At 40.1% G+C, this 12,865-nt stretch overlaps 2 protein-coding genes across 7 annotated transcripts in view; one reads left to right on the forward strand and one right to left on the reverse strand.

The window, feature by feature from the left end:
• Positions 1 to 3,767, reverse strand: part of LOC149316477 (glomulin-like) — a 34,001-nt gene extending 30,234 nt beyond the window's left edge. Inside the window, exons 1-2 of one of the 4 annotated variants that reach the window (XM_089515611.1) lie at positions 3,682 to 3,767; positions 255 to 317 (exon numbers count right to left, since the gene is read on the reverse strand). In XM_089515611.1, the coding sequence (XP_089371737.1) occupies positions 255 to 293 (39 nt within the window). In that variant the 5' untranslated portion in view covers positions 294 to 317; positions 3,682 to 3,767. The other 3 variants (XM_089515612.1, XM_089515613.1, XM_089515614.1) reach the window with 3 other exon arrangements.
• Positions 3,763 to 12,865, forward strand: part of RPAP2 (RNA polymerase II associated protein 2) — a 67,449-nt gene continuing 58,346 nt past the window's right edge. For 2 of the 3 annotated variants that reach the window (XM_089515607.1, XM_089515608.1), the window contains exons 1-4: positions 3,763 to 3,869; positions 6,984 to 7,029; positions 9,147 to 9,261; positions 11,531 to 11,629. In XM_089515607.1, the coding sequence (XP_089371733.1) occupies positions 3,803 to 3,869; positions 6,984 to 7,029; positions 9,147 to 9,261; positions 11,531 to 11,629 (327 nt within the window). In that variant the 5' untranslated portion in view covers positions 3,763 to 3,802. Of the gene's footprint in view, positions 3,870 to 6,983; positions 7,030 to 9,146; positions 9,262 to 11,530; positions 11,630 to 12,865 lie in introns of those variants that run through there. The other variant, XM_089515610.1, reaches the window with a different exon arrangement.

A 12,865-nucleotide genomic window follows, 5' to 3' on the forward strand; every position in this document is an offset into this window, starting at 1 on the left:
TAAATAAAAGTCAACCTGATGGCAACAACATTATTAACAACAACAACAATCAAGAATTCTGACTTTTACTGGCAGATGGAAAGTCATATTAGCAGTCCAAATTAAAAAAAAATCTGAGATAAAAGTTCAGATTTTATTTACTGTGTTGATACCATGACAGACTCTTACAACACTACCTCCTACAACTTTCTATAAATTAAATTAACAAGTACTTATTACACTGCAGCTTGCTTACAATTTAGTAAGTTACTTACACATCTTTGTATGATTGCTCGAAGTTCCTCTTCTGCCATTGTTACTGATTTGCAAGAGCCCAACTACCAAGTTAAAGAGAAAGAGAGAGACTTGAAAAAGACACATTTGGAACATGTCAAAACTGGCAGCATCTCTCTTTTTTATCGTCAAGACATTCTGTGAGGACAAGGAATGGAGAACTAACTAGTAAAGTTTGGAACATATCAGGTCAAGCAACTGTGGCCTTCAAGTGATTTTGGAATTCACCATCCAACAACCCTACCAAGCACAACTAATAGTGAGAGATGCTGGGAGCTGCAGTCAACAATATCTTGAAGACTACAATGTTTACCCTACAATAGATGAAGAAAAGGAAACTTCTTTACAAGAAATGTGAAAAGTACAAACATTCTCTCAATCCAAGATCTTATATGCTACAAGTTTATACTATTAAATATTTGTGTGGAATTTTCTAGGGAATTGGATAATCTTAGTAACGGATTGTAGTGTCTGTGGCATATGAAAGATGTCAACTTCCAAAACCTTTTAGGTATAAAAATGACAACTTTTGAAAATACTAAATTACAAAAAGTGTTCCATGGTTTTCTACATAGAAAATGTAGAAACTGCTTCTCAGTAATTCTGTATGTTTCCACTTCCTCTACTTCCTTCAAACACTTTCTTGAAACCCATCTTTTTTGTGGTGTGTTTGGTACAACCTATAGTTCATATGTCTTAATACAATTTAGGCTAAGCACATTTAACTAAAACAATCACATATTCCTTCCCTCTCTCTTCTTATATTCCTTCCTTTAACTATTTATATTGCAATCCCCTTGAAGCAGGGACCAATCCTGTTGTGCTCTATAAACTACCAGATACACATATGACACTATATATAAGTTTAACTACTGTTTTGGTTGGACAATGAATTATACAAAGTGATGGTGAGGGGTGTGCTCTCTATATTATTGTCTTCATCTCAGAAAGTAGGATTTAGCTCTGCAAAAGATATTCTAAAAGTTTTGCATTGCTGTTACAGGCAACCTTAATTTAATAAGAATTTTAAAAAGGGCATCTACTAATTAAGTATAGTTAAGCGCCTTACAGCTGACCATTAAGCACATTATAGGAAGAAGTTCCACTGAGTGTAGTGGCTTACTCTGAAATATCCTGACTCTGAAAGAACATGAAGTTTAAAGAAATGTTCTAGCCATTCAAGAAAGTATACTTTATTCTTCTCTCACCCAAGCCAAATTATTACTGTGAGAAGTTATAGTAGGGAAGAGTTTAAAGCACTACCAAGGCAAGCAGGCAGGCAGAGAGAAGGCTAAGCAAAAATGTTTTTAAACTTGGAGGAAGGCTGCTTCCTGATGCCAATGAGAGCCTTTGGCAAATTAGCTCTTAAGTGTAAAAAAAGAAAAGAAAAGAAAGGGATGAGGAATAAAAGGCACTTTTGAGAACTAGCATGTGTAGCGGTTTTGAATGTTGGACTCTGGAGATCAGGGTTCAATCACAGCCCTAAAAGGAGAGCAAGGCACCACAAAATGGAGAAGGCAAGAAAAAAATGTAGCATATGACCCAATAAAAGCTTAAAATACTCATATAGAAATTTTGAATCCCTGTTTCTTGGCCATGGTGGAAATGGAAGATATTGCAAGAAAAATAGAGGACACTGACTAAATAAAAGCTCAAAACACTCATACAGAAATGTAAACCCATGATTCTTAGCCATGCTCAAAATGGGAAACACTGCAAGAAAAAAATGGAAGGCATTAACCCAATACAAGCTAAAAACACTCATAAGAAAGGTTAAATCCATGTGAAGTTGAAGGCTTTCATGGCCAGCATCCAGTTTTTTGTGGGTTTTGAGGGCTATATGGCCATGTTCTAGAAGAGTTTATTCCTGATGCTTCACCAGCATCTGTGGCTGGCATTTTCAGAGAATGCTGGCATGGAAGGGAGTGGGGTATATATACTGTGTGACCCTGTGTAGGGAGGAGTGATTTCCATGCTAATCTGTATATTGTTCTGTTGTTGAATGGCAAGGACTCAGGTTGGGAGGATATGTGCTGTTTGGAAACACTGAAATTCTGGACCATGGCAACAACTATCAGGTCAGAATGCACAGGGAAGCAACTGAAATGTACAAACACCTGGATAACTTCAACTGGAAAGAAGAAACCCTTAAAGAAAGTTTGGTTACCAGTCCTGAAAAACACCAAAAGACCCAGCAAAATGCAAATGAAAACTATCCACGATCAGGGTTTTTTCCCCAGCAGACAATGGACCGCTAAATAAGCAGACACAAATCCTCCTTGCATTTCTTCCCACCCTGAGGCCTTGCCATTCAACAATAGAAAAATACACAGATAAACATGGAAATCACTCCTCCCAACCTAGTCACTCATATATATATATATATATATATATATATATATATATACACACACACACACCCCACTCTCTTCCATGCCAGCATTCTCTGAAGATGCCAGTGAAACATCAGGAATAAACCTTTCTAGAACATGGCCACATAGCCCAAAAAGCCCACCATATATATATATATATATATATATATATATATAATCTATACTTGTTAGCCATGCTGAAAATGAAGGAGATTGCAAGAAAAATGTAGGGACATAAACCCAATGAAAGCTTAAAACACCCATAAGAAATGCTAACTCCATGCTTCCTAGCCATTCTCAAAAATGAAGGAGGCTGCAGGAAAAATATAGGGAGTGACCCAATAAAAGCTTAAAACACTCATAGAGAAATGCTAAATCCATGCTTCTTAGCCATGCTCAAAATGGAAGACATTGCAAAGGTGTGGGGGGGGGGGGGGAGGACATTAACCTAATAAAAGCTTAGAATAAGAAATGTAAACCCATGGTTCTTGGCCATGGTAAAAATGAAAGACATTGCAAGGAGGGGAAGGTGGCCACTAACCCAATACAAGCTCAAAACTCTCATTTAGAAATGTTACATCCATGCTTCTTGGCCATGCTCAAAAATGGAGGAGATTGCAGGAGAAATGTAGGGCTGTATAGGGACATAAATAAATATATACAACACAATAAAAGCTTAAAACGCTCATCATTAAAAAAAGAAGCTAAGCCCATGCTCCTTAAGCCATGCTCAAAATGGAGGTCATTGCAAAAAAGAAAGACTTTTAACCCAATAGAAGCTAAAAGCACTCATAGAGAGATGCTAAACCCATGCTTCTTGGTTATGATGATGGTCAAAGTGGAGGAGGCTGCAAGAAAAATGTAGGGACATGACCCAATAAAAGGTAAAAAAGGCTCATACAGAAACGTGAACCTATGGTTCTCGGCCATGCTCAAAATGGAGGCCACTTTGGGCCCCCTCCTGGGCCAGAGGTCTGAAAGGAGGACGCCTAGTCCCTCCCTGGCAGCCTTGGGCCGCCATCTTGCTCCCTCTCACCTCCTCAGCCAGACACCGCTGCGCCCTCCTCCGGACGCGATGCTCCGCCCCTTTTGACGGAGCCACGCCCCTTCCCCAATGACGCCACTTGCGAAGGCGGAGGAGGGCCTCCCTGCCTAAAATGGCGGACGGCGGAACCTGCGGCGGCGGCGGCGGCCAAAGGACCCGGAAGCAGCGAGGGCGCCTAGGTAAACGCTGGACCAGCTCCCCCCATTCTTATCCCTTGGACTCTTCCTTCTCCCTTCCCTTCAAGGGGAGGCTGCACCAATCTTCACTTCTCAGGGGGGTGTTTTTTAAATGAGGGGATGCAAGCACTTGGCTGGGTAGCGCTTGAGGGGAGTTGACTTGGGTCCAAAATCCCTCTGAGGCTGAGATAGTGTGACTGTTCCAAGGTCACCCAGGCATTCAAATCCTGGTCTCCCAGCAATACCAATACAAATAATACCAATCATTTTAATAATTTAATATGTTAATGATGCCAGTAATGTCAGTAAAAGCTTTTATACAGTATTCCCCCTTTCCAAGCATTATTGCCTTTTCTAATGAGTCATGGCTTCTCATTATGTGACCAACAGTCTCAGGTCCAAAACACACTGCAGGAATAATCCAGTTTGAGACCGCTTTAACTGCCCTGGATCAGTGCTAGGGAATCCTGGGAATTGTAGAGCTCTCTTGACAGAGAAGGGTTAGTGTTTCACGAAACTACAGTTCCCAGAATGCCTCTAGCATTGAGCCAGGGCAGTTAAAGCAGTCTCAAACGGTTATTTCTGCAGTGTGTCTTGGGCCAGGATGACCAGAGGTCCTCCTTTTCCAGGACATGTCCTCCTTTTTCTGTCCAGGAGGAATTTCAGAATGTCCTCCATTTTGATCATGACTAAAAAAAGCATGAATTTACATTGAAAAATAAATAGTATGCGAATAGGGAATTAATCTTAGAAAAAGTCAAAATAAATAGAGAAATAAAATAAAAGAATAAAGATGAAATTATATATATATATATATATATATATATTAAATATTTCTTTGGAATGTTTTAATGTTTTATCCAGTGAGACACCTTCGGTCCCTTTTTGGGGAGAAAGGTGGCATAGAAATGAAATTATTTATACATATATACATATACATATATATATATATATATATATATATTACAATTATACGTTAACCACAGAACTTAGAAAATAAAGTTCGTAAACAAATCAGTAACAATCAACATTTCAATTAATTGCTAAAGAAAAAGAAATCATAAGTAAAAGATACAGAAGAAAGTTCAATACATCCTGAAAGAAACTAAACCAAATCAATAATAAACCATAGTTTTTTGGTTTGACAAAGTTATCTTTCATAAATATATTTGGTGTATAAAAACATATGTATATGTATGTGTATGTGTATGTGTAAGTTTGCATGGATGATGCATGTATATATGAATACAAGTACATATCTTATTTGTTTAATACTTTATTACCAAGAAGAAGAATTATACTTTTTGTGATTTTAATGGATATAATAAAATTTATTTATATAAAAAAAGAATTTACATTTATATGACTGTTTCCAGCTTTTATTTGGCAACGTCTGACAGTATTATTGTCCTCCTTTGTGCTCCGGACATCTGGTCATCATACCTGATCCGGTTTGGTACCACTTTAACTGCCATGGCCCAGTGCTGTGGTATTCTAGGAACTGAAGTATTGTGAGACATTTAGCCTTCTCTGACAAAGAACTCTGGTGCCACAATACACCAAAGTTCCCAGTGCAAATGAAGCCTTAGTGAGGTTTCCTCCTGTGTAAAGATGTTAAGGATGGCAACTCATAATCTCCATGCAGTGCAATCCTATGCAACTTAATGCGAAGACTTATTATTGTGTGAATTGTATTTGCTTGGAGGAATTGTTTTTCTCCCTCTCTCACCACATCCAAAACCATATTTATTGGAAGTAATGCCCATTTAAAAATAGAATTCAGTTCCACATAAAACATGTTCGGGGTCCAAATTTAAGATCAAGGTTGTGGCCACACTGCAGAATTGTTGTGTATGTGTCTGGCATTGTTTTATGTTGGTTCAGTAGGAAGGTAGACTCATATTTATAGCTAGTAAATGTTAAGCCTACAACTACACCTGAAATTAAAGGCAAAACATACTTATGCAAAGCTCATTATGTTCATCAAAATATGCTTGTGTAGTGTATATCTCACAGCCTCTCACAGCCACAGGAGCTTACCACATATCGTGCAGCTGCGGACAAGTCTACATGGGGACCACCAAATGCAGTGTGCAAACAAGAATCAAGGAACACGAGAGACACAGCAGACTGGGCCAGCCAGAAAAATCAGCAGTAGTAGAACATGCCACAAACCATCCTGGGCATAAAATACTGTTTGAAAACACTGAGGCACCATGCCAGTCACTACCATGTCAGGAGGCACAGGGAAGCCATTGAAATCCACAAATACCTGGACAATTTCAACAGGAAAGACGAATCCCTTAAAGTAAACAAGGTTTGGCTACCAGTCCTGAAAGATAGCAAGATAAAGACAAATGCAAATGAGAAATCTCCCAGGGTCAGGGGTTTCCCAGCAGACAATAAGCACTAATCATGCAGGCACTAATCCTCTTTTGCAGACCCTCCCACCCTCAGGCCTGCCATTAGCAACAGAACAATACACTTGCAAATCACTCCTGCCTCTCCAGGTCACAGAGTATATATACCCAACTGCTTTCCAGGCAAGCGTTCTCTGAAGATGACGGCCACAGATGCTGGCGAAACGTCAGGAAGTAACTCTTCTCGAACATGGCCACATAGCCCCAAAAACCCATAAAAAATTATGGATGCCGGCCATGAAAGCCTTCGACTTCACATTAGAAATAATTCAGTTTGACATCACTTTAACTGCCATGGCTCAATGCTATGGAATTCTGGGAATGGTAGTTTTGTGAGACATATAAGCTGCCTCTGTCAGAGAGCTCTAGTGCCATGACAGATTACAAACCCCAGAATTCCATAGCATTGAGCTGTGGCAGTTAAAGTGGTGTCAGACTGGATTATTTCTTCCAGGTGGATGCAGCCAAACGGGTTCTCCCCTTCCCAAACATGTTTATAAAGCAAAGAGCAAATTCACACTTTAGTTCTAGAAGAGTCCTTATATGTACCACACGGTGTATTAAATTAAAACTTGTGAAGAATCGTGTGCAAGATACTGAACAAATAAAAGTGGGACTTCACTCAACCATCCACAGGAATCCAATACCAATTATCACGCGGTTTATTCATGTGGTGTATTTTTGTTGTTGTTCTTAGGTAATAAGCGATCCAGTGTTTTGAAAAATGAAGATGCTGCACAAAGGTATTCTATCTCCATATAATACCACACAATAATTATTTGAGAAAAATATATATCTGTGTACTGCAGTTCATTGCACTTTGCTCAGGTGTAAATTCCACTTGGTTCAATAGATTGTAGGTCAAATTTGTTTAATCGGCTATTTCCCCACCACCACCACCGAGAGATGGTTTTTTGGTGTGAAGTCAAGTATTACCAGTGTGGACAAGCTTTTGTTCTTCCCTCAAATTCTGAGCTAGGAGATTGAAGCTAGATGGGTGTTGCTGATTTTTTCTGAGTGCCCCTGAAGTCAATACAGTGTAAAGAAGAGTGCATGCTTTTTCTAGATCAATGGTTCCCAAACTTTGGTCCGCCAGATGTTTGAGATTTCAGCTCCCAGAATTCCTGGCTGTTGGCCAAGCAAGCTGGGGCTTCCCAGAGCTGAAGTCCAAAATATCTGGAAGGCCAAAGTTTGGGAACCACAGTTCTACACTCAAGAGAAGCTTAAAAAAATAATCTGTGAAAAAGTAACCAGTGAGCATGACACCAACCATGCTGTTTGGGGAATTTTGTACTGTAGCTCCCAGATCTAGGGAGAAGGAAAGGTATCTAGAGAGCAGGGATTTCCCCTTATGTTGCACTGAGGTCTCACAGGATAAAAAGGTGTTGTTACCAATGTCAAGCTGGGAAGCACATTTGTGGTTGTTTGTGCTTGACTGCTAGTATTTTTTCCCCCAAACAAGTCCAAATATTTCATATATGTTCACACAGGTTCTCAAAATGAATATAGCCCTATACAAATCAGGTCTAGGTTGTTTGAAGGACTGTTGCTGTTGTTGTGTGCCTTCAAACGGTTTCTGATTTTTAGGTGACCCTAAGGCAAATCTTGGCAAGTTTCTTCAGAGGAGGTTTGCCATTGCCTTCCTCTGAGGTTGAGAATGTGTGACTTGTCCAAGGTCACAAAGTGAGTTTACTTAGGGGTGAAACAAACAGCCCCATTGTGGTGGCTTTCTGACAGTTTGGGGGCATGTTGTTTAGACGACATACGCCCCCAGGCTGGCAGAAGCAACCGTGAATCCACCATAAATGCCACAGCAGGCAGCCTTGTGGCACTCTGGCGGCACAGCATTTAGATGACGCATACTGCAAAAGCACTGCATAGCCGCCACACCAGAAAAGCCAGTCTTTTGCTGGCTTAAAAAGGAGCAGCTTTCTGCCACTTCTTTTTGTGCTGGCAAACAGCTGGAGTTGGGGCGTGTGGTTGCTGCAGCCCTGATCCAATGTTCAAAAGGGAGGCGTCAAACCACCCCTTTAGGGACGCCTGTTTTGGCCTGTAGTCAACCGAGGATTTTGAACCCAACCTTGTTGTCCAGCAGTTAATGGCGAACTGAGTTTTTAAAAGGGAAGCAAGCCTTTATGTGCTGCCCTTTAATGCATTTTTAAATGGATTGTGTTTTAATTTTTTGATAGTTTAATTATTTTTAAAGTTTTTTATGCTGTGAATTTTTAACTAATAATAATAATAATAATAATTTTTATTTATATTTTCTGCCTTTCCCTGCGGATCGAGGCGGGATTACCGCAATAAAACAATTCCATATAAAATACATTCATTAAATGTTTGTTTCAACTGTTACAAGCTGCCTTAAATCCCAAACTGGGGTGAGGGAGGGGGAAGGAAGGCTATAAATAAATACTACTCTAACTACTAGTGGTTATAGTAGAAATGGAAGGATTTTATGGAATACATGGAAAGGAGACCACTGTAAAATACATTAATGAAATTATGTAAGCAGCCAAATTCTTTCATACTAGGGCAGCCCTACCATTCAACAAAATCAGGCAGTTTCTTCAGATGCAGATAGTTTGTAGGAGCAGAGGAGCCTCCCAGCTGTTTCTCATAAAATCTTCACTTTTGTCTGAGAACACAAAAGTGTATGTCACACAGCCTATTCTGGCCCATGTAAGACTGGACTGTCAGTCCAGCTGGTACATGATTTTGGAATGAAGAGAAGGTTTCATTTTGCCCTTCACTTCAGACAGCAAATGTTTTATGCTGTTTTTACTCATCTGTTTTTTAAGCAACTTCGTATGAGTTGCCAAAAGGTGGACCACACCACTAAACGTTTGTTCTCTTATAGGAAAGCAGCACTTGAAACAGCTATTAGAAAGAAGATTGAATATGAACGAAAAGCCTTGAAGATTGTTGAACGCCTCTTAGAAGATGACATTACTGAAGAATTCCTTGTGAATGGTGTATGTCCTCTTTTTGCAAGCGTTATATCCAATTTGTGATTCAGATGTGTTAAGGTTCCATTTTACTCTTAATAATTTTGTCCGTTTTCTGTAGCATGTTATCCAATTAATAGTTCCTCTCCAGAGAAAATTTGTCATTCCACTGTGCCAGAGGTGAGAATCATATAGCTCTCTAATAATAGATTGCTATTCCCAGCATTCCTGACTATAGGCTGTGCTGGTTAGGGCTGCTGGAAGTTTCATCCAACAACATCTGAAGGGCCGCATGATTCCCACTCTGCACTAGACCCATTTCTCATAGGGTATGGTCCAGAGGACCTTTGGTGTTCTAAATGTTATTTACCACCATGACTACAACTCCTTACAGCTGGTTAAACATTTGGAGAGTCACAGTTCCCCACCTCTGATTTATTCCATTGAAAACATATTGTACTTCTAAAAATAGCTCAGAAAGACTGGGGTGGGTGGGCTTTTCCTTACTTTAGTGTTTGAATGTGTGTTATTTTCAATATTTTAGTACCATTTAGGACAGAACCCTGCCAAGACAGCTTTCAGAACATAAAACCCATAAAATCACTGTTCTCATAACATAGTGCAAATTACATTGGTGACATTTGTTGTAATTGTTGTATGCCTTAAAGTCATTTCCAACTCATGGCTACCATATCACTGGTTTTCTGAGGCTGAGACAGTGTGATTTGTCTAGGGTCACCCAGTGGGATTCCATAACTGAGTGGGGATTCAAACTCTGGTCTCCAGAGTCGTAGTCCAACATATAGACCACTATACTACACTACACTACACAACAATAGTTGGAGCTGTACAAATACAATGCTAATACCAAATATTGAGAAAAGCCCTTAAACAGTAAAAACTCTTTAAGAGACAATTTGGCTGGCATGCACAAAAATCAGTGAACCTATGGCTAGAAATCTAAAGGCCAGCAACAGACTTCATATGGTTATCTCAATCAAATGCCATTTGAAAATCGGAGCTTTTGTGAAGTCTGGAAGTGAAATCAAACTACTTGTTATAGCTAATAACATTCAGTGGAAATTTTTGGATACTCCTTTAAGGATGAATCTGCACTGCAGAAATAATACAGTTTGACGAAAGTTTAACTGCTATGTCTCAATGCTATGGAATTCTGGGAATTATAGTTTGTTGTGACTCTCTAACAGAAAAGGCTAAATATCTCACAGAGATATTTCAGTTGTCTCTGCATTGCCCCTTGTTGCCAGGGAAGAGTAGGTAGTGAGTCTGTGAGATATCTCAACTACAAATTCCAGAATACCATAGCATTGGCCCATGGTAATTAAAGTGATATCAAACTGGGTTAATTCTGCAGTCTGGATACAATCTATGTCATATTGTTCATCACACCAGGAGAGAGTTACTGTCAAAAGTGGGCTTGGTGCAGTAAAGATTAGGGATAGACTTTATTTTAATAATGTTACCATAGTAAATAGATGTTCCCTGAGCCACAACCAGCTTTTTCCATGTCAGAATGTAGAAAGTCAATGCAAAAAGAAAACAGAATTCACAGAATTATTTAAATTTTTGCCTCTGTATAGCACTTTTATATACATTCAGCTGGGAGTAAATCCTATTGGATTCAGTGGAACATACTTCCGAGTACACATGCACCGGATTGCAAGTATACGCTGACAACCTGATTTGAGGCACATTCTCTTGGAAGAAAATCCTAAATACACAGAACAGTACAATCCATTGAGTTCAGTAGAAGTTACTTTTGGATACGGTTTCTGTGGTTTGTTGTGCAAGGCTGCAGACTTATGGACGCTTACTAGTACTTAGAAGTAGGTGTAACTGAATGAAGTATGACTAGTTTTGCAGTTAGCATGTGTAAGTTGATACTGTTTAAAGTTCTTTGAATTCTGTCAGCAAGGTACTGTATACTACATTCTGCATGCTTTTCTGATCACAAATATAAACATGAAAAATGACACCAGCTCATGTATCTATATGTACCAGGAAAGAGGTACAAATAGATAAAATATTTTAAATTGTCCCTTGTTGCGAGGGAAGAGTAGGTAGTGAGTCTTTCTTTTCATTTTGCAAAATTTTACAAAGGGACTTTAAGATGTACTTGCACTCCTGCTTTTGTTTCTTGCTATTCCAGTTTCTTGTTTAGTTGCTTCTGTGTGTTTACTCAACTCCTTTTTTCAGTTATTAATTTTAAACATTTTGTTTAATGCCACGCTTTGGGAACATACATTTCAAGGCAAGTCTATTTGTTCCATTTTAGGGGAAGTTCATTACACCGTCTCACTATAAAGATGTTGTGGAGGAACGATTCATCATCAAACTGTGTGGCTACCCCCTATGTCGAAATAGGCTACAGAATGTAAGCATCTATGTGTGGTGTGTGTGTTGATCCTTTTCCTGTAATTTTTATTTTAAATGCATTCCTTACAGAGATACAGCCACTATTTACATTTTTTTCTTTCCATTATCTCCCTGTGTGGAAACTTGAAACTGATTTGAAAGGTGTACAAGGTTGCCCTGTGAGTAAGGATATGAGCCTGGATGTTCACAGTCTTGAATCTCATAGTGTGTGCTATACCTCATTGGTCTTATTCAGACTGGACACTAAACTATGGAGTGTTCTTGTTTTCTCTGTGCCTCTCCTCTCATCCAATAAGGCCAAGGAATGGCAATCAAGCTAACCACAATTTAGATGAATGTCTAAACTGGAAAAATGATGTTTAATCTTAACTGTGGTTTACTGAATTGAGCAAACATCACATTTTGGATTAAGAGGTTGATTATTTCAATAAAGTGTGGTTATGATTAAGCACATTTTAGGCTTTGGCCGTAATGGTGAACTGTAGAAAACAGGAGATTAAACTTTGTATTTCCTTCTTGCAGCTAAGTCAAGGGGAGTAGAGAGGGAGTTTGGAATTTCAGAATCAATGGCATGTTACAGGCCGCCCTAAAGCGGGCAGTCTGCCGCCACCGCTGCCATTAGCTGTGGCGGGAAGCCCCAGCGGCCAGACCGCGAGGCTTCCGGCCGCAGCTAAAAGGGAGCGCCGAAATGGCGCTCCTTTTTGGCCCCTGGAAGTGGCGCCGCGAGACGCGCACTCGTGGCGTCACTTCCGCCGCGCCACGTCTGGACACACAGCATCCACGATGTAAAAATGGCAGCGCCCATGTGGATGGGTGCTGCCATTTAGGACGCGCTCCGTGCATGTTAGGAACAGGGCCAGTTAGGAAGGGGTAACCCTTCCTAACCCTAGCACGTCCCTTCCAAACCTAGGACACGCAGAGGATGACGGTCTGTAACGCGCCAATGTCTCTGGTACATAAGTATTGTTACATGCATACTAGCCCATTGGCTCTCTTTACAAGAGCAAAAGAGGACTGATTCAGTTTTAAGTGATGCAATTTAGGGGTTGTCTTCGTAGGCCAAAAGGCCCAGCCCCCCCCCCCCCCCCCAGCCTTGTATCATCTAGTTCAGATGATGCGGGCCAAAACCACCAGCGCAGGATTGGGCCCGATCCTGTCAGACCTGATGCAGATTCAGAGAGTCCAGTCTGATCCTGGGGTAATCAGCCTTTACTCTAGGGTGAAATATCCCTGG

The sequence above is a fragment of the Sceloporus occidentalis genome, unplaced genomic scaffold, assembly GCF_023333645.1.
Source record: "Sceloporus occidentalis isolate IW3139 unplaced genomic scaffold, rSceOcc1.0.p SCAF_3, whole genome shotgun sequence".
Classification (NCBI taxonomy): Eukaryota; Metazoa; Chordata; class Lepidosauria; order Squamata; family Phrynosomatidae; genus Sceloporus; species Sceloporus occidentalis.